This window comes from Podarcis muralis, chromosome 10 (assembly GCF_964188315.1).
Source record: "Podarcis muralis chromosome 10, rPodMur119.hap1.1, whole genome shotgun sequence".
In the NCBI taxonomy this organism is placed as follows: Eukaryota; Metazoa; Chordata; class Lepidosauria; order Squamata; family Lacertidae; genus Podarcis; species Podarcis muralis.
The window spans coordinates 75,103,139-75,128,074 of record NC_135664.1 but is presented as its reverse complement, the minus strand read 5'-3'; the positions used below and the strand labels follow the sequence as shown (position 1 = coordinate 75,128,074).

Below are 24,936 nucleotides of genomic sequence, written 5' to 3'. Positions count from 1 at the left end.
TTCCCTTCCTTCAAAGGCTTCTGGCTCAGCAAAGCAAAATATCTTCCTGTCTGCAGGCAGGGGAGCCATGAGATTTGGTCAGTGATGAGTCACAACAGTCAGGAAGGGCAGTACAAAGGCTTCTTGCAAGGAGCTTTGAGGGTGGAAAAACAAAGCAGTGTTAAAAAGGGAGCACCAAGCTGAGGTTATGAGAATTCTTCATATACAGTCAGCTTGTCCCCTTGATGTGGGTTTTCTGCAAAGGAGACAGTTTCTGTCTAGTGCTGCAGCCAGTCTGGTGGCTGGTAAAACTCGAGACCAGTTTACCTATGAGATCAGCTTACTCCACACATGCCTAGTCATCTGCTTCAATTAGCAGAGCTGGCGCTGTTACAAGTGCGACAAAAAACTCAATATTTTAGTAAGGCAGCCCCTACACTTTGGAACTCCCTGCCGATTGATAGCCGGTAGCGCCGTCACCAAACTCTTTGGTGACTGCTAAAAGCATTGTTTAGACAAGCCTTCTCGGATCTTTAGAAAGTAGATATGAATTTTAATCTGCTTTCAGTCCATGGTTATTTTGAAAGTTTATTGTTCTTAATTTATTATTTCATTCTTTTTTGGTATAAGCTGATTTGAGGTGTTTGTTAGTTGTTGTTTTTTTACAATCAAGCAGTATACAAATTTAATAAAATAAATAATAATAAAACACTTCCCTTTCTTTTCTCTTTTCTCCCAGAAGGTCGGCTGTGCTGAAACAGGCGTTGAAATGCAATCTCAGGGGGCTTCGGGGCTGCCGTCTGGAGTTGATGACCCCTCCCCTGGGCCTGGCAGTAAGCATCTCGAAGCTGTGCGTTGCAGGCATTGAGGGGGGAGGCACTTAGGGGACAGATGGAGGGGCCTCTGGTGGCCTGCTTTCACCTTTCCACAAGTGGGGAGCCACTGCAGAAAAGGCCTCGGGGCCTCTCACGGAGGGAGCACACGAAGAAGGGCATCAGAGGATGATGGCAGGGACTGAGTCAGTTCATATGGAGAGAGGCGATCCTTGACACATCGCGGTCCTGAGCCGTTTTAAGGCTTTGTAGGTCAAAACTGTCACTTTGAAAAATCAATAGCAATAATTTAAAACTTTCAAATAGTTAAAAGTGCTGTCTTTTTCTGCAGCTGACTCTCTCCCGTGTTCTTTGGCTAGGTGTGCCTGACGGTCTGGGAAGCAACAGCGTTGAAGGCCTCTGCTCACCAGGTGATCCTGTTGCCTTAGCTCAGGTAGGAACCAGGACCACCACCCCCGCCCTGCTTCCATCTCCTGGATTTGCTTTCTTGAATTATCTCTGTTGTGTTTTGTTAACAAAAGCCCTGCAGTACTTTCCCTCTTCCCTCCCTGTTCCTTTCCCCTTGTGTGTCGTGTTTGGTTAGCAAACCTGCAGGAAGGGACTGTCTTGTCTTGATTGTACGTAAGCCACCGTGGAAGCATTTCAGTCAATGAGCAGGGTACAAATGCTCAAAATAATAATAATAAAATAGGCCCCCTGTCATCCCTGTGCCCCCGTGCTACAGTCATGGGGGGAGGTGGCAGAGATGGGAGCTCTGATTCCCTCTGCTGTGCTCATTCCTCAAACTTTGCCTTGCTGGAGAACTAAACTCCCCCTTCTTCTCATTTCAGCCCAGCCCAGAGGCCACGGACAACACACCCCCTGGTGTCCTGGACTACCTCTCTGCAAAGAAACACAAAGATCTGTCCGTCTTGATGCTGGAGATGCAGGAGGCGCAGGAAGAGATTGCGTTCCTGAAGAGGCAGCTTCAGGACCCTGCCGGAGTTGAGCCTCCGCCGCCAGGGGAGTCACAAGCCAGCGGCGGAGAAGAAGACGGGGTGGTCCTCATCCAGAGTGATTCGAGCAGCAGCTCGCTGGTCACCGTAGAAATTCAGGAGGAGTCCTCTCCCCTTCCGGAGACGCTCTTGGGGAAAGACGACCTCTCCACGGAGGACAGAGAGGCGGCTCAGGAGCCTTCTCTGGCAACGCAAGAACTGGAAAGGTTGCATCTCGAAATTGCCGGGCTGCGGGAAGCAGAGGAGCTCCACAAGGGTGTCTTGGAAGAGAGGGACACGGAAATCAGGCTGCTCCAGCAGCTGGCAGAGGGTTCCTCTGGGGCCGTGGACACTCTCCGTGCCGAGAGGGATCAGCTCCTGTCCCGGCAGAAGGAGCTGGAGGAGCAGGTGAGGCGGCTGGAAGGGGACCTGGCCGACTCGGAGAAGCGGCGGCTCTCCAGCCACGAGAGCGGGGCGTCCCAGCTGGCCCTGCTGCAGGAGCAGCTCCAGAGCTTGCAGAACGAGGCCAAGTCCAAGGAGGTGAAGATTGCCGCTCTGCAGAAGGACCTGGACGAGACGCAGCGCCGCCTGGCGGAGCAGGACCTGCAAGGGAGGAACCTGAGAGGCTGTCTCGAGGAGGGGGAGCGGGAAAGGCAGGCGCTGTCAGGACGGCTGCAGGAGGCCTCCGCCAAGGCCGAGGAGCTCTCCCAGAGCCTCGCGTCGAAGGAGTCGGAGGCCGCCCGGCTGCAGGGGCTCCTCTCGGAGAGCGCCGCCGAGGTGGAGAGGCTGCGGCTGGATGTGGCGGAGCGAGAGCAGCGGATGGAAGAAGTCAGCATGGGCATGTCGAGCCGGATGGTGCAGCTGAACGAGGAGAAGTTCTTGCTGGGGAAGGAGCTGGCAAGCCTGACGGAACAGCTGAGTCTGGTGGCAGAAAGGAAGGAGACGAGAGAGCAGGGCGTGGGGACGGAGGAGGAGAAGGTGCCTGAGCAGCTGGCAGAGAGATCTTCACCCACCAGCGAGGAGGTGGAAGTGTTGCGGAAGGAGAACGAGCTCGTCCGGAAGAAGCTGCAGGCGGCTCTTATCAGCAGGAAGGAGCTCCTGAGCAAGGTCCACAAACTGGAGAAGGCACTGGAAGCAGGGAGCGGGGAGCCTGCAGGGCCTGGGGCCAGAGTCCCAGAGGCCCGTAAAGAAGGAGAGGAAGAGGAACCCCCTGAGAGCAGCGTAAGCGCAGATGGCAACGGGCGCCCTGCAAGGCGAGGCAGGGCTGCTTCTCTGGGCCAGCTGGTTCCGGAAAAGGAGGCCGAGCTGCAGCGCATCTTGGGGGAAAAGGAGTCCGCTGTGCTTGCGCTGCAGGCCGTGGTCGGGGAGCTTCGGCAGAGTGTGCAGGAGAAGGACCTCCTCATCGGTGCCCTGCGAGCTGAACTTGAGGGCCGCAGCTCAGCCCCCGAGAAACAGGCACCAGCCAGAGAGAGCATGGAGGTCTCCGCCATTCCTCCTGCTCTTCCTCCGTCAGACAGCACTGCTGAACCCAGCCTGGAAGGAGAGCCGAGGGGTGCTCTGGAGGAGAGGATCCGCGCTCTGGAGCAGGAGAGGGAGCAGCTGCAGAGGAAGCTCCAGGAAGCCCTGGCCTCCCGCAAAGACACCATCAAGAAGGCCCAGGAGAAGAACCGCCATCACCGCGAGCAGCTCAAGCAGCAGAAGGACGACTACGGTCTCCTGCGGGAGCAGTTTGAGCAGCAGAGCCGAGAGAAGGAGAAGCTGCAGGGTCAGCTCCAGGGTCTGAGCCAGGCCCTGGAGAAGGCCTCTCTCCCTCCTGAAGATCCGGCCCCTGGAAGCTCCATGGCGGCCGAAGATTTTGCAGCTGTGGAAACACTCAAGGCAGACCTTGAGAAGCTCAAGGCTGAGAAAGGGGAGCTGGAAGCCCAGGTCAGGCACCTGGAAGGGGAGCTCAGGAGCAAGTCTGAGGCAGCTCTGCAGCTCCAGGAGCAGGTCGGGCAGTTGGTAGCTGAGCTGGAAGCAGTGAAGGAAGCCTGCCGCCAGGCCGAAACCCGTGCAGCAAGCCTTGGGCGAGAGCTGGAGGAGAGCCAGGCCGAGGCTGCCAGGCAAGAGGGTCTGAGGCTTCGCCAAGCAGCTTTAGAAGAGCAGAAGGAGCTGGCCAGCAAGGAAGAAATTGAACGCCTCAATTCTCAGCTAGTGGACAAAAGCGAGTCTTTGCGTGGCCTGCAGGCGGTGCTGCAGGAGAGAGAGGAGGCCTTCAAGGCCCTGCAAGGACAGCTGGAGGAGGCCCAGAGCAAGGAGCGGTCCCAGCGTCTGGAGGCTGAAACCCAGCAGAAGTCAGAAGCGGCGGCCGCCGAGGAGCAGTCCAAGAGCCAGCTGCAAAGGAAACTGCAGGCTGCACTCATCTCCAGGAAGGAGGTGCTGAAGGAGAGCAAGGCCCTGAAGGAGGAGCTGGCCGGCACCAAGGCTGCTCTGGAGAAGACCTCCCGCCTCCTCTCGGAGGCAGAGAGCCGAGCTTCCGAGCTGGGGAAGGAGAAGGAGGCCCTTGGGGAGAGGCTGGCGGCCCTCGGAGAGGAGCGGGAGAAGCTCATCACGGAAGTGGACAGAGCCCTGGTGGAGAACCAGAATGTCTCCAGCTCCTGCGAGAGCCTGAAGCTGGCCCTGGAGGGCCTGACCCAGGAGAAGGCCCGGCTGGAGGAGGAGGCGGATGCCTTGCGGTGCTCCCAAGCCCAGGAGCTCTCCGAGTGGCAACGGAAGCACGCGGAGCTGCAGGCGGAATACGAGACCCTCCTGCAGTCGTACGAGAACGTCAGCGACGAGGCGGAGAGGATGCAGCGGGTGGTGGAGGGCGTCCGGCAGGAGAAGCAGGAGCTCTTCCTCAAGCTGAAGGGAGTGGAGGCGGAGAAGAGGGAGGCGGATGCCCGTCTGCAGGGGGCCGAGCAGGAGATGGAGGGGATGCGGGAGAAGATGCGGAAGTTTGCCAAGTCCAAGCAGCAGAAGATCCTGGAGCTGGAGGAGGAGAACGAGCGGTTGAGGGCGGAGATCCATCCTGCGGACGGTTGCCCAGAAGGGGCAGGCGCCGACCTCCGAGAAGAGCTGGAGAGCTCCAGGCAGGACTGCAAATCCCTTTCCAGCCAGCTGGAGGTTCTCAAGGCTGAGAAGGACGCCTTGAACCAGCAGATCTGGGACTTGAGGCAGGCGCTGCAAAGCAAAGCACATGTGAAAGAGGAGGAGGTGGTGGCGGCAACGAAAAGTGAGGAAGTCACTTCCAGCTCCTTGGTGGAGCCCCTAGAGGCTCAGGTGGATTCAGGATCACGTTGGCAGCCTCCAGAAGCCACTCCCACACAGTTAGACGAAATCTGCAAAGCCAGCCCTCCTCGTGACGAAACAAACGGGTCCCTGCAGCAATTCACTGAACAAGTTGCAGACCTGGAGGAGAAGAGGCAGGTGGCGGAGGAGGAGCTGAGCAGGGTCCGGAGGGATGTGGAGACCCTGAGCGAGGAGAAGAAAGTGCTGGAGGGACTGTTGGATGCCAAAGGCCGGGAAGTGGAAGCTCTTCAGGAGAAGGTCCTTGAGATGGAGCGAGCCGGCCAGCAAACGGAGGAGCAGCTTGCCGGAGCCCTGAGGCTGAAGGAGGCCGAGAAGGACGACCTGGAGGAGAGGCTCATGAACCAGCTGGCGGAGCTGAACGGGAGCATCGGGAACTACCAGCAGGACGCGGCGGACTTGCAGAGCAACAACCAGCAGCTCCTGAGCGAGGTGGAGAGCCTTCGAGGGGCCCTGGACCGCTTGGAGGATGAGAAACGGCATCTCCTGCAGGAGAAGGCAGATGCAGAGAGGAAGAAAGAGCATGTGGAGAAGCTGAAAGGTGCCTGGAAGGGCGACAACGGCCGGGCACAGGTGAAGGAGCTCCAGGAGCTGCTGAGGGCGAAGCAGCAGGAGGTGAAGGAGCTGCAGAAAGGCTGCATTAAAAGCCAGGAGAAAAGCAGCAGCTTGGAGAAGACCATCAAGGCCCTGGAGTTCGTCCAGAGTGAGTTCCAGAAGGAGCTGGAAGCCTCCAGGAAGAGCTTGGCCAAGGCCGAAGAGGACACCCAGAAGGCCCAAGCAGAGCTGGCCGCCTGCAGAGTCTCACTGGATGATACTCAGAGCGAGGTGGCCAGAGTCTTGGCCGAGAGCCTGAAGGCCAGAGAGGAGCTCCAAGCGAGCAAAGCAGAGGTCCAAGCACAGCTGAGGGCGAAGGAGAAGGCCCTCGAGAGGCGGCTGGAGCGGGAGAAGGACAAGCACTCGAAGGAGGCGAGGAACATGGAGGAGAGGCTGCAGGCCCTGCAGAGGGAGCAGGCCCGCTCGGAGGCGGTGGCGCGGGACCTGCGGGAATCCCTGCGCCAGAAGGACCAGGAGGCCAAGCAGCTGCAAGGCAACCTGAACCACACCTTAGCCCAGCTGGCTGCCTTCACCCGGAGCATGTCCTCCCTGCAGGACGACAGGGACCGCGTGATCGACGAGTCCAGGCAGTGGGAGAAGAAGTTCAGCGAGGCCATCGAGAAGAAGGAGCAGGAGGTGCGCGCCCGGGAGCAGGCCTGTGCCACCTTGGAAGAGCAGGTGAAGCAGATGGCAGCCCAGGTGGAGGACCTGCAGAGCCGCATCGCCAGGTAAAGAAGGGTGGCGCTGGGAGGAAGTGGGTGGCTGCCCCCTCCCCAAAAGACCCTGAGCGTACAGGGAAGGGTTGTGGCCCAGTGATTAGAGCTGTTCTTGGACCACAGCTCCCATCGTCCATAGCTAGCAGCACCACTGGTCAGAGATGATGGGAGTTGTAGTCCAACCACAGCTGTTACATTCATTCCCCCCATGTTGGCTTTATTCTAGGTCAGGGGTAGGCAACCTAAGGCCCAGGGGCCGGATGCGGCCTAATCACCTTCTCAATCCGGCCCGCGGACGGTCCGGGAATCAGCGTGTTTTTACATGAGCGGAATGTGTCCTTTTGTTTAAAATGCATCTCTGGGTTATTTTGGGGCATAGGAATTCGTTCATTTCCTCCCAAAACATACCGTATTTTCCCCTCTATAACACGCAGATTTTTTCTCCTAAAAAGGAAGGGGAAATGTCTGTGCATGTTGTGGAGCGAATGTGTGGTCCCTGGAGCCAAAAAATCAGACAAAAATCAAATCGCTCTTCACGGAGAAGGGAAACCTGAAAAGAGGAAGCGGCTGCTTTCCTGCATTCTGCCTCAGGGTCTTACTGCCCACCCTCCTCTGTTTCGTTGCTGTGTTTGCTCAAACGGAACAAAGAGCAGGGAAAGCCCCTCCCCTCCAGGCAAGAAGAGAGGAAAGCAGAGTCGTTCCTTCTAATTCCTCTCTGTGCTCCGGTGCTGCGTCTAGGGACTAGCAGGCAACATGCAGGTGGGGGAGAGAGAGAGAGAGAGAGAGAGAGAGAGAGAGAGAGAGAGAGAGCTGGCTGGTTTGGGTGCTTGGGTGGGGGGAAACTTTTGCCTTCCTTTCCTCCCTCCGGTAAAACCCCTCTCCTGCATTCTTAGCCAGCTGCTTCTCTGCACACCCCTCTCATGCTCCTTTTCCCTTCTTTGTTTTTCCTTCCCTCCCCACTTAAAATGTGGTTACAAAGCATAGATCCACATGGATCCTCAGGATCTTTGCATTGGATCACCCCAAATTCACCATCAGATCACATAGCATGTCCATGGCTACAGCCTGCCCCCCAAAAATCACACACCCACTGTTGCCTGGGGCTGCAATGGTGCAAAAACGTGGTTACAAAGCATAGATCCACATGGATCCTCAGGATCTTTGCATTGGGTCACCCCAAATTCACCATCAGATCACATAGCAGCCTGCCCCCCAAAAATCACACACCCACTGTTTCCTGGGGCTGCAATGGTGCAAAAACGTGGTTAAAAAGTATGGATCCACATGGATCCTCAGGATCTTTGCATTGGGTCACCCCAAATTCACCATCAGATCACATGTCTGTGGCCACAGCATGAAGCACAAAAATGATACATCCACTGTTTCATTCAGAATGTTTTTTCCCTTGTTTTCCTCCTCTAAAAACGATGTGCGTGTTATGGTCAGGTGCGTGTTATAGAGCAAAAAATACGGTAGTCCGGCCCCACACAAGGTCTGAGGGACAGTGGACCGGCTCCCTGCTGAAAAAGGTTGCTGACCCCTGCTCTAGTTTCATCCGGAGTTCATAGAACAATAGCTGTAGAATTGGAAAGGACCCACAAGGGTAATCTAATTCCCTGCAACGCAGGAATATCAACTGAAGAATCCCTGACAGACGGCTGTCCAGCCTCTTTTTGAAAACCTCCAGGGAAGGAGAGCCCACCGCTTTTTGAGGGGGGGGGGATGTTTAGCTGGAATCTCCTTTCTTGACACCTGAATCCATGGGTTCAGGTTCTACCTTCCGGGGCAGCAGGAAACAAGCTTCCTCAAGCTTCCATTGACAGCCCCTCTCTGTCTTCTCTTCTGCAGCCTAAACACCCCCAACTCCCTCAACCGTTCCTCATAAGTCTCAGTTTCTAGACCCTCCCATCTTCTGCACACCTTCCAGCTTGGCCCCATGGGATTCGTTGGCTAGATTACTTTATGAATCTTCCGTTAGCTGTGGGATCCAGCCTGCTTTTGATCGGGAGTGAGGACAAAACAGCAACAAACCTCTGGTTACGTGAAACATATTCAATAAACACGCAAGATGTAACCGGCTGTATGTTTGAAAAAATGATATATACAGTGGTGCCTCGCAAGACGAAATTAATTCGTTCCGCAAGTTTTTTCTTCTTGCGAGTTTTTCGTCTTGCGATGCATGGTTTCCCATAGGAATGCATTGAAAATCAATTAATGCGTTCCTAGGGAAACCGACTTCAGACCAGGTCCGGGGACAGTCTGTCCCCCGACCTCTTCTGAAGGCTGGGGGGGGGGACAAGGGCTTTTCTTCCCACCCCCAGCATTTTAAAAAACCCCGGGACAGCGGAGGGCTTCTCCGCTGTCCGGGGCGATCTTAAAATGCTGGCGGGCGGCATTTTAAAATCGCCCCGGACAGCGGAGGACTTCTCCGCTGTCCGGGGCGATTTAAAAGCCCCTGGGAAGGCAGGCAGGGAGGACAAAGACATTTGCCCCCCGCCCTCCTTCAGAAGAGGTCCAGCCAAAAGTCTTTGCTCCCCCCCGCCTGCCTTCAAAAGCTGTCCGGCCAAGGCTTCGCGGACCTCTCCGCGAGCAGCGGCAGCGCTGCCGCTGCTTGCTGAGTGTTGCCGGCATGCCGAAGCCTGCGTGCGCTGAGATCCGCGCGCCCAGGCTTCGCAGACCTCTCCGCAAGCAGCGGCAGCGCTGCCGCTGCTTGCTGAGTGTTGCCGGCATGCCGAAGCCTGCGTGCGCTGAGATCCGCGCGCCCAGGCTTCGCGGACCTCTCCGCAAGCAGCGGCAGCGCTGCCGCTGCTTGCGGTGAGTTGCCGGCATGCCGAAGCCTGCGCGCGCTGAGATCCGCGCGCCCAGGCTTCGCGGACCTCTCCTGCCTTCAAAAGCCGTCCGTGATAGCGGGAAGCGCTTCCCTGCTATCCCGGACTGCTTTTAAAATGCTGGCGGTGGGGAGCAAAGCCTTTCGGCCCCCGCCAGCCTTCCTGGACCTCTTCTGAAGGCCGGAGGGGGGGGAAAGGCTTTGCTCCCTACCGCTAGCATTTAAAAGAGGTCCCCGGAGATTTCCCTATGGGCTTTCGTCTTGCTAAGCAAGCCCATAGGGAAATTCGTTTTGCGAAGCGCCTCCAAAACGGAAAACCCTTTCGTCTAGCGGGTTTTCCGTCTTGCGAGGCGTTCGTCTTGCGGGGTACCACTGTACTATTTATTGTATTGAATTGTAGATTTCAACAGAAGTAGCTCAAAAAGGTCAACGAAAAACATAGAAGACCCAGTGGATCAGTTCATTCTCTAATCAGTTTATGAATAAGGTCCATATATGTGAAAGTGTCTATTCCACCTGTCTGTTCATGGAGTCCAACAATCCACATGAAAGGTTGTTGCAGTTCCACAGAATCCTTTCACAGAGTCTAAGACAAGGATTTTCAGAATATTAGCCTTGTTTCGCTGTCGGGCTTCATCAGTAGTACAAACTCTAGGTAATGCAAATAAATACAATATCGTAACCTCACACATTTTTACAGCAAAAATAATATAAAAACCGTCAGCAACCGTACATACCATATATGATGTCACAGGACAGTGGATCTTATAGCATAGTAGCAGCTGCTGCTGTTGAAATCTACAATACAATGAATAGTATATATCATTTTTTCAAACGTACAGCTAGTTACGTCTTGTGTGTTTATTGATTAGGGAGTGGGGACAGGCAGAGGACTTTCCTGCTTTGTGTCTGATCCTGCCCTTCTCTGCTTTCATAGCCTGGAACGCAGCAAATCGGCACAGGACTCCAGAGCCCAGAAGGAGCACCAGCGTCTCCTGGAGGAAGCCGAGTCGCTCCAGGAGGAGAAAAGGGGGCTTGTGATGCAGCTGGAGGAAGCCCAGCGGCTGCTCCGAGACGCCCAGGACCAGATCCAGAAACAGGAAGCGCAGCTCCAGAGCCAGAGCGAGAAGCTGGCCGGCCTGCAGGACTCCTTCACGAAGTGCCTGGAGGAAGTGGACAGGCTGGTGGCCACGGCGAAAAGCCAAGAGGCCGACCTGCGAGAGAGCCGGCTGAGTCGGGAGCAGCTGGAGGCCGACCTGCGGGCATCCAAGGACCTGACGGACAGGCTCCACGCGGAGATGAGCGTCACAGACCAGAAGATCATCAGCCTGGTGGCCGCCAAGGAAGAGGCCGTTTCCTCCGCTGTGTCGGAGCTGCAGCGGCAGCACCAGGAGGAGCTGAAGGAGCTGGAGGCCAGGATCAGCCAGGCGGGAGAGGAGAGGGCAGCCTCGGAGGCCGAGAAGGTGAAAGCCCTGGAGAAGGTGGAGCAGCTGGGCAGGAAGCTCCAGAGCACCCAGGAGGAGAGCAAGCGCCACAAGGCCCAGCTGGACTCCTTCACCAAGTCCATGTCCTCCCTGCAGGACGACCGGGAGCGGGTCCTGGGCGACTACCGCCAGCTGGAGCAGCGGCACCTGGCGGCCATCCTGGAGAAGGACCAGCTGATCCAGGAGGCGGCGGCCGAGAACAACCGGCTGAAGGGGGAGCTGCGGAGCCTCCACAGCCGCGTGGACGACCTGCACGCTGAGAATGCCAAGCTGGACGCCGAGCTGGTGCGCTACCGCCAGGACCTGAACCAGCTGCTCTCCATCAAGGACAGCCAGCAGAAGCAGCTGCTGAAGACCCAGCTGGAGCGCATCCGGGCGCTGGAGGAACAGCTGCGGGAGTCTGAGTGTGCGGCGGAGGCCCTGCGGCTGGAGAAGCGCAGCCTGGGGGAGCAGGCAGAGTTGCTTGCGGCCTCCCTCTCCCGGGCGCAGAGTGAGGTGGCGACCCTGCGTGAGGACGGGCCCCTGCTGGAGCTGCAGGCACAGCTTCTGGGCAAGGGGGAGGAAGCGGAGGAGCTGAACGGGCAGCTCTCGCTCGCCCGGAGGCAGGCGGCGGAGCTGGAGGAGGAGCTGGCCCTGCTCCGGCAGAGCACCAGCCGCAAGATGCAGGAGGCGGAAGCCCAGATGAAGGCGGAGCTCAAGAGCTTGCACCACGACGCCGGGCTGATGCGGAACGAGACGGAGACGGCGGAGGAGCGGGTGGCCGAGCTGGCCAAAGACCTCCTCGAGATGGAGCAGAGCCTTCTGGCTGTCACAGAGGAGAACCAGGACCTGAAGGCCCAAGTCCAGTCCTTTGGGAAGGCCATGAGCTCGCTCCAGGACAGCTGGGACGAGTGCAACGAAGAGCTCCGCGCCATGGAGAAGAAGTACACGGCGGACTTGGAAGAGCAGCGGTTGCTGGTTCAGAGCCTCCAGGAGGAGAAGGCTCGGTTCCAGGAGGAGCAGAAAAGCCTCGCAGAGCAGCGTGACGCCTTGGCCTCCGAACTGGTGGCCCTCCGGAAGTCGGTGGAAGAGAAGGGCCTCCTGGCACGGCTAGAGAAGCTCGGCCACCAGCTCAAGGTCAAAGACGCCGAGGTGGTTCGCCTGGTCTCTGAGCTGGAGGGGGCCTCTGGCCAGGTCAAGTCCTTCTCCAAGGCCATGGCTAGCCTGCAAGGCGAGCGAGACCGACTGATGGGCGAGCTGGAGAAGGCCCGCAAAGTGGAGGAGGCCAAGCTGCAGTCGGCGAACGGCGGTTCTGTCAGCCTCGCCGAAGTGCCCAGCCTCAAGAAGGCCTTGTCTGCCCTGCAGGATGACAGGGACAGGCTGGTGAGTCCCTGGTTTTGGCCGCATGCTGCTCATTAACCCACCTTTTTCAAGGGTCTTCCTTGAAGCTGGGGATTCTCAGCGCATCCTGCTGTCTAGAGTAAAGGTAAAGGGACCCCTGACCATTAGGTCCAATCGTGGCCAGCATGACTAAGCCGCTTCTGGCGAACCAGAGCAGCGCACAGAAACGCCGTTTACCTTCCCGCTGGAGTGGTACCTATTTATCTACTTGCACTTTGTGCTTTTGAACTGCTAGGTTGGCAGGAGCTGGGACCGAGCAACGGGAGCTCACCCCATTGTGGGGATTTGAATCGCTGACCTTCTGATCAGCAAGCCCTAGGCTCTGTGGTTTAGCCCACAGCGCCACCCACATCCTGCTGTCTAGAGTAGTGGATCCTAAAGTTTTTTGTTCCCCTTCTCCCTTGGTTCCGTAAACTCATACCTAGTGCCACCCCCCACCGTACCCTATAACATGCCTTATTCCGAATAGTGGTTTGCACCACCCACTAAGCAAAACAACAGAATAGAATTCAGAACAGTAACAGTTAATTGCACATTTATTATTATTTATGTCTTAACCTGTATATTCAGGTACTTTTATAGCTCTGTTTAGAGTAGGTAATGTCTTGATAATATAAATGTTTTAAGTTTTTTGTATTAATCCAGCATATTTTCTTTTAATTGTTGAATGATTCTGTGTACATTGTGGCAGCCTTTGGCTATGTGCAATAAAACTGACTGACTGACTGACTTTCCTTCTCTCCTGCCCAAGCTGGTGGAGCTGAAGAACCTCCAGCAGCAGTACCTGCAGGTTGGGGTGGACACAGCAGAGATCGCGCGCCTGAAGGCCCAGGTGGAAGAGCAGAAGCAAGAGGTGGAGCGTCTGAGGCAGGACGGGGCCTCTTGGCAGATGGAGCTCCACCAGCTCAGGTGAGTCCCTCCCTGTCACAGAGGCAGGGGGGAAGCTTAGCGCTGGAAGTTTCAGCACAGAGCAAAGAAACGCCGCCTCCAAGCAGTGCATTCTTAAACTACGGAACTCCCTGCCACTGGAGGCAGGGATGGCCACCAACCTGGTGTTGGGATGCGTCCGGAGAGACGGGGGCATTTGGCAGGCCCCCAGCTGGCTCCAGCCACTGGCCAGCAGCCGGGCAAACTCCGGAACAGCGTCAATCAGCGGCTTGAGCCTCCAATACATTCAGAAGCTGAGCACACTCATCAGCAGAGTGAATAAATCTTCACAATGGAAGTGGCGGACAGAGACGTGTAAGCATTATTTACAGGCGTTTATTCAGCATAGTCCAGGAACAAAGGAAAACATGTCTGCTTCCCTTCGTGTCCAACAAAAGAGCAATATAGCAAAAGCAATATACAACGGAAATTCCCAGCAGACTGTGCTGGAAGTAAACAGGCATGTGACACACCACAGTCATGCCTGTTCCTTTTAAGGTGGAATGGAACTATATCCCAACATCCTCCCCCTTTCCATGTAATTTGTAGTACCTGTGGTTCAACCCAATTGCAACCTCTGTACATAAACCTTAAGTTGTTTTCTGTTAACAACCGTAGACAACAGATCTGCAGGAATTTCGTTTCCTGGCATGTAGAACACCTGAAGGAGTCCTTTCTGAATACACTCTCTTGCACGATGTAATGAGGTATAAAGCTTGGGTGCTGCCACGTTAAATGCCAATTTCTTACAGAATGGGTGTTATGTTGCCCTTTTCCTTTTTATTTGTTCTGACTTTTGTCAAAATTGCACCCCGTGCTTCTCTCAGGTTGGTGCAGCAGGGGTTGCCATTATCCTCACAGCTGCCTTTGACTCGTGATCAAGCAGCGAGTTTCGCGGCTGGCCAAGGATTTGAACTCGGGCTTCTTCAGATCCAACCCCAGCCTTCCACACCGGCTGCTGCGCACATTCATTTCTCTAGCAAATCTCCTCTGTCTGGAGCCTGGCCTTGGGGCGCCCTCCTTGACAGTTCCCCAGAGCTCTCTTGACTTTGGTGCAACAACCGCTGTGCCCAAACTCATCACGGCCTCACCAGGAAGCACCATGTGAGCTTTGGTGGGCAGGTCGCCCTTTCCCCCCACCCCACCATGTGCCGCCTCTGCAGTTCCTCTCTTGTGATGTCTTGCAGGGAGGAGAAAGCATCTTGGAAGCTGGAGGCCCCATCGGCCACGGGGCAGGAGCAGAGTTCCTTGCGGAGAGCAGTGCAGGAAGGAGAGAGACCTGGTGCACGAATCGTGGTGGAAGAGGAGCAGCGCCAGAGACAGGTGAGGCTGGGGGTGGTGTGGTGGGTGGGACTGACGTTGCAACGGGGCCCTTTGCCCAGGCCTTTTCCCAAACCGAGGTTACAAGAACATCAGGAAAAGCTTTCTTGAGAGTTGTTAGACAATCCTTCCTTGGAGGTTTATAAGCAGAGGTCGAATGACCACCTGTCATGTATGATCTAGTGGAGATTCCTGCATTTCAGGGGGTTGGACTTGGGTCCCTTCCAACATGACAATTTAATAATAATAATAATAAATAATTTATTTATACCCTGCCTATCTGGCTGGGTTTCCCCAGCCACTCCGGGCAGCTCCCAATAGAATATTAAAAACACGATCAAACATTAAAAACTTCCCTAAACAGGGCTGCCTTCAGATGTCTTCTAAAAGTCAGATAGTGGTTCCTTGACATCTGATGTGAGGGTGTTCCTCAGTGTGGGTGCCACCACCGAGAAGACCCTCTACCTGGTTTTTATGCTTCCATACCATCCTGTTTCTTTCTTTTTAAAAAGATTTTATTGAAGTAAATTAAACAAACAGGCAATAACCACACAAGGGTTACATTTGAGGGGTCCACATGCAAAGGCAATATCAGGAAGACCCTCAAATGCTCCCCAACCTCTGCTTGATTCTTCCTGCCTGTCTGGAGTGGGCTTTGCCTACTGGCCCTATAGGGAGGTTGTGAGAGTCCCGGGGCCCTCGTACGACCTTCCTGGAGCCTGGTAAGCCCTTCGGGTCCCTTCCAACACTCCACTTCCGTCATTTCTGTACATCTAGGTCTTGGCCTAGGGACGTGGGTGGCGCTGTGGGTTAAACCACTGAGCCTAGGGCTTGCTGATCAGAAGGTCAGCGGTTTGAATCCCCACAACAGGGTGAGCTCCCATTGCTCGGTCTCTGCTCCTGCCAACATAGCAGTTCAAAAGCATGTCAGAGTGCAAGTAGATCAATAGGTACCACTCCGGTGGGAGGGTAAACAGCGTTTCCGTGCGCTGCTCTGGTTCGCCAGAAGCGGCTTAGTCCTGCTGGCCACATGACCCGGAAGCTGTATGCCGGCTCCCTCAGCCAATAAAGCGAGATGAGCGCTGCAACCCCAGAGTCGGCTACGACTGGACCTAATGGTCAGGGGTCCCTTTACCTTTACCTAGGTTTTGGCCGGGCTCTTGGGAGGCCCTGGCCCTTGACTGTGCAGTTCCCCCAGGCCCAGCTGAGTGGCTGTGCACCGAGGGCTCAGGTATTTGTCTCCCTGCAGGCTGCCCCAGGAGTCACCGGTTCCAGCAAGACTTTGCAGGGGGCTGTGTCTGGTCAAGAGGCTGATACCAACAGCCTCCAGGCCCAGCTGAGCAGCACTTTGAAGGAGCTGCACCAAAAAGAATTGCGGGTCCAGCAGCTGAACAGCAAGGTAGGAGGGAGGGCAAGGGGAGGGCAAGGGTCGGTGGGTGGGCTCCTCAGAATGTGCATATTATGCATCAGTGACGGTGAGGGAATTGTCTGTTGTTCAAAGTGGATCGTCTCCAGTTCTTGTGCTTTCCCTCTCCTCGCAGTGACCGCCTCTGCTCTCCCTGTGTCAAATGTGCTTCTTCCTCACAGAGGATTAAAGCCCTCCGGTTTGTTTCCACAGACAGGACGGCCAGAAACTGACAGAATAGAATAGAATAGAATAGAATAGAATAGAATAGAATAGAATAGAATAGAATTTATTATTTATACCCCACCCATCTGGCTGGATTTCCTCAGCCACTCAGGGCAGCTTCCAACAGAGTATTAAAATACAGTGGTCTGTTAAACATTAAAAGCTTCCCTAAACAGGGCTGCCTTCACATGTCTTCTAAAAGTCTGGTAGTTGTTGTTCTCTTTGACATCTGGTGGAAGGGTGTTCCACAAGGCGGGCACTACCACCGAGAAGGCCCTCTATCTGGTTCTCTGTAACTTGGCTTCCCGCAGCGAGGGAACCGCCAGAAGACCCTTGGCATTGGACCTCAGTGTCTGGGCAGAACGATGGGGATGGAGACGCTCCTTCAGGTCTGCTGGCATAGCTGTCAACCTTCCCTTTTTTTGCGGGAAATTCCCTTATTCCAGCGCCGTTTCCCACTGCTTCCCGCTGCTATCTCAGATTGATAGATATCCCGTAGACTGTCCCTGGGACAGGTGAGGCTGCTGATCCCTTATTTTTGAAGCTGCTCATCCCTTATTTTCAAATCTGAAAGTTGACAGCTATGTCTACTGGACTGAGGACCTTTAGGGCTTTAAAGCACCAACACTTTGAATTATGCTCAGAAACATCCTGGGAGACATCATGGTCAGCTGAGGAAGACATCTCAGCCCCTCTCTCCTCTCTCCAGCTCTCTCAGGTCTTCGAGGAGAAGAACTCGCTCTCCCTCCAGCTGCGGGGGAGCAGCCGCAACCTGCGCGAGAGCCACCAGCGCTACAACGAGGTTCTTGCCCGCTGCGAGGCCCTGGAGAATCAGCTGCGGGAGCTCCAGACCCCAGTGAAGGACTCGGTAAGGCTGAGACTCGCTGGGCTGCAGAGGCCGACCGAAACCGTGCCGTTCTCAGCCTACGCGCAAATTCTGGTCCCCTCTCTCGGTTACAGCTCCAGCTTTCCCAGGCCCTATCAGAGCACGTGTGTTTGCTTTAGGCCTGTAAGCCTGGCTGCCTCTGCCATGCAAGAATTGCCTGAAACCTGGCCATGGGGGGGGGGGTGGCACTCTTGTGCAGGACCTGTGGCCTGTGGCGATCTGGCACATGCCTTAATGTTGACAGTGTTCGACAGCTGTTCAACAGTGGAATTTGCTGCCAAGGAGTGTGGTGGAGTCTCCTTCTTTGGAGGTCTTTAAGCAGAGGCTTGACAACCATACGTCAGGAGTGCTCTGATGGTGTTTCCTGCTTGGCAGGGGGTTGGACTCGATGGCCCTTGTGGTCTCTTCCAACTCTATGATTCTATGATTCTAATGTGTGCTTTCTGCCCTGCCCAGGGCTCCCTCCCGACAGACGCTGCTCCCGGAGCCCCCCAGGAAAGAAGTGAGCACCCCAGGGAGAGCTACACGCCCGAGCTGCAGGAACTGCAGATGAGGTGAGTGCCAGTTTTGGAGCCGGGAGGTGGTGGTTGCTCACAACAACCCTGTGAGGTAGGTTAGGCTGAGAGCGGCAATGACTGCCCCCCCCCGACACCCAAGGAGCTTCGTGGTGGAGCAGGGATTCAAACCCTGGTCTCTCTCGGGTTCTAGTCCAGCTCTAACCACTGTGCCACATAGCTGCGATCAGGGAGAGCCTTGCTCCTCACCGCCCTTCTCTTTGCTGCAGGCTCTCGGAGGCCAGGCAGCAGCAGAGCAGTGCCAGGCAGGGCCTCTTGCACCTGGAGGAGCTGCTGCAGGAGGAGCGGGACCAGCGCCTGGCGGCCGAGGAGGCCTTTGCCGCAGCCCAGGATCACATCCGCAGGTGAGTCATGGGCCTGGCCCCGGCTTCCATGACCAGGTTGTGTGTGTGTGTGTGTGTGTGTGTGTGTGTGTGTGTGTGTGTATATATATATACACATACACACACACATATATATGCATACATATACAGTGCACGCTGGGGTTGTGAACATGTTCTGTGTGGGATGCACGTTCGCAACCTGCAGCGGCGTCTTGGCACACGTGTGGGTTGCGGTTCGGCACTTCTGCGCATGCACAAAGCGCGATTTAGCGCTTTTGCGCATGCGCAACTGCCAAAACCCGGAGGTAACCCGTTCCAGTACTTCTGGGCTTTGGCGGGTCCGTAACCCAAAACAAACGCAACCTTTAGCATCTGTAACCCAAGGTATGACTGGTGTGTGTGTGTGTGTGTGTGTGTGTGTGTATACATATACATATACATATACATATACATATACATATACATATACATATACATACATACTGTATTTTTCCATGTATAAGATTCCCCCATGTATTAGACGGCCCCTATTTTGGGGGACTAAATTTAAAGAAAATGAGGGGAGATGGCCCAAAGTTGAAGGGAGATGGCCCAAAAAGGGGGAATTGCACCCCAGCAGAACCATTGCTGGGGGTTGACAAAGTGGGCAGCCACTCCCTCCACACCACTGCTGGTGGGAAATTCCCTAGAGCTCGGGCCGCTAACCAGCTGGCTGGTGCTGTGCAGCTTCCTCCCGACGCCACTGTCCGTGTATAGGGCGACCCCAGTTTTTTGACACGGTTTTTGAGTCAACAATACACAGAAAAATACGTTAATCTCTGACACTCTCATGTTTGGGCATCCCAGCGGGCGCTGAGCTGCGTTGGGAAAAAGATTCCTGCATTTGACGGGGTTTCATTGCATGGCCCTCCTGGTCCCTTCCAAATCTGGATCAGGCCAGCAGCCCATCTGTCCCAGCATCCTGTCCTCACACTGGCCAGCCAGATGCAAACGGGATCCGAGCTCAAGAACAGCTCCTCCTACTGAGGTTTCCAGCAACCGGGATCCAGGAGCGTCGCTGCCTCCAGCGTGACTTGGAAGAGGCCAGTCGAAGCGGCCTTCCAGAAGGGCTTCCACAACCCATGATAGGGGCCAGGGCTGACTGATCCACAGTTGGCTGATCCCTCCGCGCTAAACCGATGAATCAAGGAAGTAGATGCAGCTCTGAGGTGCGCAGAGCCCAGGCGGCAATGCAGATTCCCCTCGCCCCAGAGCTGATCTTGACTGATGAGCTGAGTTGGGGGGGGGGGGCTGTGTGCAATTTTGGAGGCCACATTCGCCGCTGACGTAGCCCCAAGGAGTTGGCTTCTTTGGGCTGAAAGAAGATTAGCCACCCTTGGTCTGAGGGGTATCGTTGCTTGTTCAAACAACTTGGCTGCCCACGCGTTTGTTAGGACTCAGTGCCCTGTCATTTTCACTCATGGATTGTGAATGGTTGATGCAACTGTTTCAGGACATCAAGGTTTCTGTAAAATGTCCTATGCAGGTGTATCAAGACAATAAATCCTGTTTGGCTTTACTGAACTCCGAGAGTTGCAAGCAAAGGACCAAATACTTGCAGATTAAGTTACATCATTCAAGAGAGTGCATTCAGAAAGGACTCATTCAGGTGTCCTACATGCCAGGAAACGAAATTCCTGCAGATCTGTTCTCTAAGGTTGTTAGCAGAGAACAACTTAAGGTTTATGTACTGAGGTTCCAATTGGGTTGAACCACAGGTACGACAGGTTACATGGAAAGGGGGAGGATGTTAGGATATAGTTCCATTCCACCTTTAGAACAGATGTATGGATTGTTGTATGTCACATGTCTGTTTACTTCCAGCACAGTCTGCTGGGAACTTCCGTTGTATATTGTGTTTTCCTTTCCTGTTGTTTGCTTGGACACGAAGGGAAGCAGACATGTTTTTCCTTTGTTCCTGATGCTGAATAAACACCTGTAAATATACTTATATATGCCTCTGTCTGCCACTTCCGTTGTGAAGATTTATTCACTCTGCTGATTAGAGTGTGCCAAGTCTCTAAAGGTCTCTGAGGCCCGAGTCGCTGATTGATGCTGTTCCAAGAACCGGAGTTCACCCAGCTGGTGGCTGGAGCCAGCTGGGGCCCTGCCAAATGCCCCCGTCTCCCTGGACGCATCCCAACAGGGCTGCCCTGCTGCCCGTCAACCATGGGGCACTAATCCACGTCTCTCTCTCTCTCTCTCTCCCCTGCAGGTTAGAATCGAGTGAGTGGGCCCACTCTCTGGACACCAGCATTGAAATACCCACCAGCCCTGAGCACGCCCTGCTTGTAGGTCCCACAGACACCTCTTACAGCAAGGTAAGCCTCTTCCCAGCAGGCGAGGGCCCACCTCTCCTACAAGGGAGCCTCAGCTCCACTCTCTCCCTCCACCCCAGCCAGAGTGGGCAAGCCAAGCTAGAATGATCTGCCATCAGTGGGCATCTTTAATGTCCCCAATCCACTTGGGTCATTTGAACCTGAGAGCGGCCTTTCAACAGGCTGCCTTCCCAGGTACAAACAGCATCTTCTGGTTCTCCCTGCTGCAGCAGACATCGCGTTACTGTTCATTTATATGCCGCCTTTCAGCCGAAAAGCCTCCCCAGACTCCCCCCGTAGCAATATACAGTCGTGCCTTGGAAGTTGAAGGGAATTGTTAGGAGTCATTCTGCAAAGAAACAGAAAAGATTGTTGTAACTTTAAGAACCTTTTCTGGGAGTGGTTTTTTAGGCTGATTAGGTACAGCTGGTGATGAGTAGAAAAGGAGGAGAAGTTGCAGTTGGAATTTTGCCTGCAGAGAGAAAAACCCCCCACTAACAGGAAAACATTCCTGAAGTCCGTTCGACTTCCAAAACATTTGGAAACCAAAGTGCGGCTTCCGATTGGCTGCAGGAAGCTCCCTCAGCCAGTCAGAAGCCCCATTGGATGTTCGGCTTCCGAAAATAGTTCGCAAACTGGAACACTCACTTCCGGGTTTGCGGCGTTTGGGAGCCAAAGCGTTCGAGAACCAAGGTACAACTGTGTAGCCTCCTGCAAAAGTCAATGGCTTTGCTTCTGGAACCCCTAGATGGGCCCATGTTGCAGTCCTAGGCACCTGCCTCTCCTGTGGCCCTTTGCGACGGGAGTTGCCTTGAGTTGAAGCCACCCTGTGGTAGACTTGCCTCGTAACCTCTCCTCCCTCCTTGCTTTCTCCCCAGACTCGAGGGGGCGTGGGGCTGCGGCGCATCCTCCACTCGCTCTTCTGTTCCCGCCGGCGCCTGCCCCTCCTGGCAACTCTCTACCTCCTCACGGTCCACGTGCTCCTCCTCCTCTGCTTCACCGGCCACTTGTGAGAACAGCCCCCCGGAGTGGGGTGGGGCACGTGAGTTGTCCGGGCTGCTGCCGAGCCCCCGTCCCTGGAGGACCCTGCCTTGCTGTCGACGGATGAGAAGCCTGTCTTGGGAGACTCCGGCACCTTGGGGAGGCTGGCCGGAGGCCGCAGGGAGTGTCGCAGAGAGCTCAGGGTGGCCCCCAGCCCGCGGAAGGGCGGGGCCAGCGGCCCTTGCCTGGGCCACGCATTGGTTTTGTTCGTGTTCTTCGAGGGAAGCGTTGGGGGGTGGCGGCGTTTACACGGTTCACTTTTGCACACTGAATTTGGGGTGAAGTCGCTTCACGTTTAACCTGGCGCCTTCCAGATCTGTTTTAGACTATGATTCTCACCAGCCCTCAGCAACGGAGAAGGCTGAGACTTTGAAACATCTGGGGGGCACCAGGTTTCCAAAGTTCATTTGGGAGGGGAATACAGGCGGAGGTTGTGCATAGGGTTTCCCCCCCGTTTTTAATGATGCTGTGTTGGTTGTAATCTACAGGCGAAGGGAAGTCAGTCTGTGGAATCGCAGCCCACCGAGGGCCAGACCCGCTTTCTGTGCCGATTCCGCAGGTATTGGCATATCCTGATTCTGGGGAAGGGACCAAGGGGAACTCAATCAACTTCCAGCTTGCCTTTTCTCCCTTTTATTTCTTCGTGCTCTGTGATTTTGGCACCGGGGGGGCTGGAAGGGTGGCATCGAAAGGGACAGAAGCCCCAGGCGTACATCTCTTATCGGCGGCTCCCCACCCGACAGAGGCAGAGAGAAGGGGCTGGAATGGCTTCATGCTCACCAGTGAAGATAAATCAACTTGTCTGTGGCCGCCAAGCCCCTTTCCTACACATTGCAGAGGAGAGGGAATCAGGGTAGATGTGGGGGGAGCAGAGTTATGAAACCCACCCCTCAGCTTCCCGTTGGAGTGGGGCAGGATGTCTTAGCCCTGCTTGGTGGGGTGTTTTAACTCTTTCCATTGTGCACAGACATTTTGGGATAGCTCTTCCCTTGCAGTTCAGGAGGCTGCTGGAAGCATCCTCTGTGGACCTCGAACTGAGGCCCTGCCAGCCATTTTTTGGGGGTGCTCCCAGCGTGTGGTGTGTAGACTTCCCTTGCCCCTCTTCCTTTCAAATCCAGTCTTCTGATCCTCTTGAAATCCTATCCTTGTGCAATAAAGATTATTTTTTCGAGCGAGTCGTGTGAATGCTGTGATTGGGTCGGACTCTGCCTGCTGTGGTTCTCGCATTCGGCTCTGACACCCCTTTATTACAACTTTTCGACAGCACAGTTGGATGCACTCCGGAATTTGGCAGCTCAAGGGTAACAAAAGATAAATCAGAAGTAATTTTGCAATACTTATGTGAAATATACAGACAGCTCTTGGCTCTAAATGCAAACATGGAAGCACATAGAAATTTCTGGGTGCGCTAATATTAGTCAGAGAAAATGGGAATGTCGGGAAGAGCTATTTTAGCTGAGCTTTCTAAGAATTTCAGAATAATAATAATAATAATAATAATATAATAATAATAATAATAATAATAATAATAATAATAATAATAATAATAATAATAATTTTTATTTATACTCCGCCCTCCCCAGCCAAGACTGGGCTCAGGGCGGCTAACACCAAATATAAAAACAATTGACTGAAATACAGCTTCAAAAAACAAGATTAAAATACAACATTAAAACATTACAATGCAACCTCATTTCAGTAGAAACTCAATCAAAAGCCCTGCGGGACAGAAGCGTGAAGGGTAGCAGAAGGCGAAACTAGGCACATCTCTAATGCGTTTGCTACATTTTATGAAAACGTGCATATCTGATAACCCTGACCCTGAGAACATCGACAAATATTTGATTTAAGACTCGAGATCACAGAGCGGTATTAAAAGAACCTATTTCAGCAATTGAAATAGAAGACGCTATTTTTTTTAAAAAAAACCAAAATTGGTGGGAGGAACCCCTGGCATGGATGGATTGGGGGGTGAATTTTGTAAGTTCTTAAAAGAGCAACTTCTACCACAGCTGCATAAAGCGTTCAACTTGGAGGGACTGTAATGGTTTGTGCTGTTGAAGCCATGCAAGGACCTTGCTCGTTTGGGATCCTACCATCCCATAATTCTCATTAACACGGGACACGGAAGATTCGGGGCAGACAAATGAAAATCCTTCACAAAGCACGTAACCTGTGGAACTCCCTGCCACAGGAGGCAATGGCAACTACCAACCTAGATGGCTTTAGAAGAGAATTGGAGAAATTCAACGGCTTCTTGCCACGATGGCTGTGCTGTGTGCACTGTGCTGCGTTCACTTGGAGGCAGCAATGATTCTGAAAGCTAGTTGCTCAAAACCCCAGGAGAGGAGAAGGCTCTTGTGTTCGAATCCTGCTTGCGGGCTTCCCACAATGCATACCCTCCAATAGGCCCTAGAAGAAAACCAGGATGTGCATATTTTGGGGCCGTGATTTCTCAGGAGCCAGGTGACTTGCAAGAGAGCACAGCCCCCCCCCCCCCGAAAACGGGATGTCCCACTTAAATTGGGACAACTGAGGGGGATGATAATGGACATCTGGTTGAGCACTGCGAGAACAAGATGCTGGAATAGATGGCTAATTGGCCTGATCCTGCAGACTCTTGTGTTCCTATTTATAATCCTGACTCTCGAGGGGGTCTGAAGATGATCTTTCTGGTGTTGAGGGCAGTTCAGGTATTCTACATTGTGTGAGGAACTGTTCTCTTGGGTCTAGTGCCAGTCAGTTTCGCTGAGCTTTAACTTGGGAAGAGGATGGGGAAAACAACAACAACATATTATTGTTATTGTTATTAATACTCCGCCTATCTGGCTGGGTTTCCCCAGCCACTCTGGGTGGCTTCCAACAGAATATGAAAAACACAATACAGTATTAAACATTAAAAACTTTCCTTAAACAGGGCTGCCTTCAGATGTCTTCTAAAAGTAAAATAGTTCTTTCCTTGACAACTGATGGGAGGGTGTAATAATAATAATAATAATAATAATAATAATAATAATAATAATAATAATAAATTTATATCCCGCTCATCTGGCTGGGTTTCCCCAGCCACCCTGGGCAGCTCCTAACAAAATATTAATACACAATAAAACATCAAACATTAAAAACTTCCCTAAACAGGGCTGCCTTCAGATGTCTTCAAAAAGTCAGATAGTGGTTTATTTCCTTGACATCTGATGGGAGGGCTTTCCACAGGGAGGGCGCCACTACCGAGAAGTCCCTCTGTCTGTTTCCCTGTAACTTCACTTCTCACAGGGAGGGAACCGCCAGAAGGCCCTTGGAACTGGACCTCAGTGTCTGGGCAGAACGATAGGGGTGGAGATGCTCCAGGTATACTGGACCAAGGCCGTTTAGGGCTTTCAAGGTCAGCACCAACACTTTGAATTGTGCTCGGAAACGTACTGGGAGCCAATGTAGGTCTTTCAAGACTGGTGTTACGTGGTCTTGGCCGCCGCTCCCAGTCACCACAGGGCAGGCGCCACCACCGAGAAGGCCCTCTGCCTGGTTCCCTGTAACCTCACTTCTCTCAGCAAAGGAACCACCAGAAGGGCCTCAGAGCTGGACCTCAGTGTCTGGGCTGAATGATGGGGGGAATCACACCCTCTCCGCTCTGTGTGATCTAAAAGCCTCGTGTTCAGAAGCCTTTCCTCCTATGGAAAGCAACGAGGCGCTTCCTCTCTGCACCCAGGGCTTGTGTGCGTGCGATGCAGCCCTGCTGGGGGTGGTTCTGCTGCGAAGCTTCTTCCTC

The 24,936-nt window shown here is 54.1% G+C and overlaps 1 protein-coding gene across 2 annotated transcripts in view; it reads left to right on the top strand.

The window, feature by feature from the left end:
• The window catches only part of GOLGB1 (golgin B1), a 42,903-nt gene extending 20,562 nt beyond the window's left edge, over positions 1-22,341 (top strand). Inside the window, exons 12-23 of one of the 2 annotated variants that reach the window (XM_028747488.2) lie at positions 722-812; positions 1,172-1,245; positions 1,643-6,432; positions 10,185-12,093; positions 12,863-13,020; positions 14,226-14,361; positions 15,608-15,757; positions 16,698-16,856; positions 17,331-17,428; positions 17,659-17,793; positions 20,027-20,132; positions 21,008-22,341. In XM_028747488.2, coding sequence (XP_028603321.2) covers positions 722-812; positions 1,172-1,245; positions 1,643-6,432; positions 10,185-12,093; positions 12,863-13,020; positions 14,226-14,361; positions 15,608-15,757; positions 16,698-16,856; positions 17,331-17,428; positions 17,659-17,793; positions 20,027-20,132; positions 21,008-21,142 — 7,941 coding nt within the window. In that variant the 3' untranslated portion in view covers positions 21,143-22,341. Of the gene's footprint in view, positions 1-718; positions 813-1,171; positions 1,246-1,642; positions 6,433-10,184; positions 12,094-12,862; positions 13,021-14,225; positions 14,362-15,607; positions 15,758-16,697; positions 16,857-17,330; positions 17,429-17,658; positions 17,794-20,026; positions 20,133-21,007 lie in introns of both variants that reach the window. The other variant, XM_028747487.2, reaches the window with a different exon arrangement.
• The last annotated feature ends 2,595 nt before the right edge of the window (positions 22,342-24,936 follow it).